The following is a 2,186-nucleotide window of genomic DNA, read 5'->3' as shown; positions in this document are numbered from 1 at the left end:
TGAGTTGTCTTTGTACTTTGGTGCACCACATGTTTTCAGTTGGTGAGTGGTCTGGTCTCCTGAGTTATCTTTGTTCCATGGTGCACCAGATATTTTCAGTTGTTGAGTGTTCTGGTCTCCTGAGTTGTCTTTGTGCCATGATACACCAGATGTTTTCAGTTGGTGAGTGGTCTGGACCACTGAGTTGTCTTTGTGCCATGATACACCAGATATTTTCAGTTGTTGAGTGTTCTGGACTCCTGAGTTGTCTTTGTGCCATGATGCACCAGATATTTTCAGTTGTTGAGTGTTCTGGACTCCTGAGTTGTCTTTGTGCCATGATGCACCAGGTGCTTTCACTTGGTGAGTGGTCTGGACCACTGAGTTGTCTTTGTGCCATGATACACCAGATGTTGTCAGTTGGTGAGTGGTCTGGACTCCTGAGTTGTCTTCGTATCATGGTGCACCAGATGTTTTCAGTTGGTGAGGGGTCTGGACTCTTGTAGTTTGAAGCCCTGCTGCTGTAATGAATGCAGGACGTGTCGTCAAGCCTTCCCTGAAAAACACTTTTGCTGGATGGGAGTGTATGTTGCTTTAAAATCTGAATTTCTGAATTTATAATGCCAGAGTTACTAATGCACCCCTATACCATCAGAGAGGCAGGCTTTTAAACTGTGTGCTTATAACAGACTGTCCTCTTCAGTACAGAGGTCATGGTGCCTGTGGTTTACAAAATATATATATAATTTTGATTTGTCTGCCCATCGAACAGTTTTCTACTTCACTCCAGTCCACTTTAAATGAGTTTAGGCTCAGGGAGGGCAATAACATTTTTGAACTTTGATCATATGCTCGAAGGGTTAATAACGGAGAGATTGCAGTATCTAAGAATAGGACTTCTCGTGGACCTTTTTGACCCACTAACAGGCAAAGGGTTAAAATAATTGTTTTGCTCTGTAAAGGTTTTGGATCGCTCCCCTTGTGTTCCACAGCTCTCCATCTCCAGATTAATCTAAGTTGAGATTTCTACATCCATTCCTTGTTTTATTGGATATCTCTTAACTCAAGTACAGGACAGTGGTTTAAAACTCATCTGGTTATTCATTCTGACCACTTTATATAAACACTCCATTTTCTACTATTTACTCTTCGAATCCTGTTTAGGAAATAACTTATATAGATGCATAAGTACTTTTCTCACTGTTTAGTGTCCAGAGCACTGTCTGTATAATGTTTGCAAGAATCAACTAACTAGTTTCTTTACTTCCCTTCGGATAACTGCTGCAGTGACAAGCAGCTGCAGGGAAATTGAGTCATTTTTATTGTTATTTTCTCAATCCATCACAGTTTCTTCTTCTGTCTCTCACTGCAGGGACTCTACAGAGTGACACAAAGAGACAGCATCTCCTAGAACGGCTGCTGGATGCTGTTAAACAGGCGAGTGAAGTGTTTTCTGTTCTTTCTGTTAGAAAAGAGCATCATGGCAGACAGAAGATTTCAGTAAATGGTCCCAAGGTGTGAATGAGCGAGTGAATGGAGTTTGTCTCGTTTGTCTCTGTGATGGACTGGAGACCTGAATGGAAAAGTGAGTAAAGATAATAGATTGACAGATGGATTAGTCAAAAGAGTTATGTTTCTCTGGGAAATGAAACTTTTTTTTTTCTAAACACTAAAGTTTGTGGTGTGACTGTGAGTTTTGGTTCCTTCATTTTTGCTGTCTGCAAACACAGGAAGTAAAACTAGCAGCTTTAATCAGTTACCATACCATACCATACCATACCATTTTATTTATAGAGCACTTAAAACAGCCACAAGGCCAACCAATGTGCTGTACAGACAGAACAACAGGTAGCACACAAAGCAATATACAAAATGAGGTGAATCAGAATATAGAAAAAAACGATGCAGACAATGACGACAAACCAGTGTGGAGCGTACAGGATCAAAACACAGATCATCTGGTTGTTGAAAGCTACCGAATTGTAGTGGGTTTTTAAACGGGAATTGAAGACCAAGAGGGAGGGGGCCTGTCTGACAAGCAGAGGTAACTCGTTCCAAAGTCTTGGTCCTGCTACAGAGAAGGTCCTGTCACCTCTGCGCTTAAGACGAGTTCCTGGAACTGTGAGGAGCAACTGGTCCACTGACCTCAGGGAACGTGGTGGGACATACGGTTGTAGCAGATCAGAGAGATGGGGGGGGGGGGGGGG

At 42.2% G+C, this 2,186-nt stretch overlaps 1 protein-coding gene across 1 annotated transcript in view; it reads left to right on the top strand.

The window, feature by feature from the left end:
* Nucleotides 1-437: 437 nt before the first annotated feature.
* The window catches only part of snx29 (sorting nexin 29), a 270,132-nt gene continuing 268,383 nt past the window's right edge, over nt 438-2,186 (top strand). The window contains 2 exon segments of the mRNA XM_037691628.1: nt 438-462; nt 1,352-1,416. Of these exon segments, the coding sequence (XP_037547556.1) occupies nt 438-462; nt 1,352-1,416 (90 nt within the window).

This window comes from Nematolebias whitei, chromosome 17 (genome assembly GCF_014905685.2).
Source record: "Nematolebias whitei isolate Nwh7 chromosome 17, NemWhi1, whole genome shotgun sequence".
NCBI lineage: Eukaryota > Metazoa > Chordata > Actinopteri > Cyprinodontiformes > Rivulidae > Nematolebias > Nematolebias whitei.
Note: the sequence above shows the minus strand (reverse complement) of the source record. Positions and strands in the feature narration are given on the sequence as shown.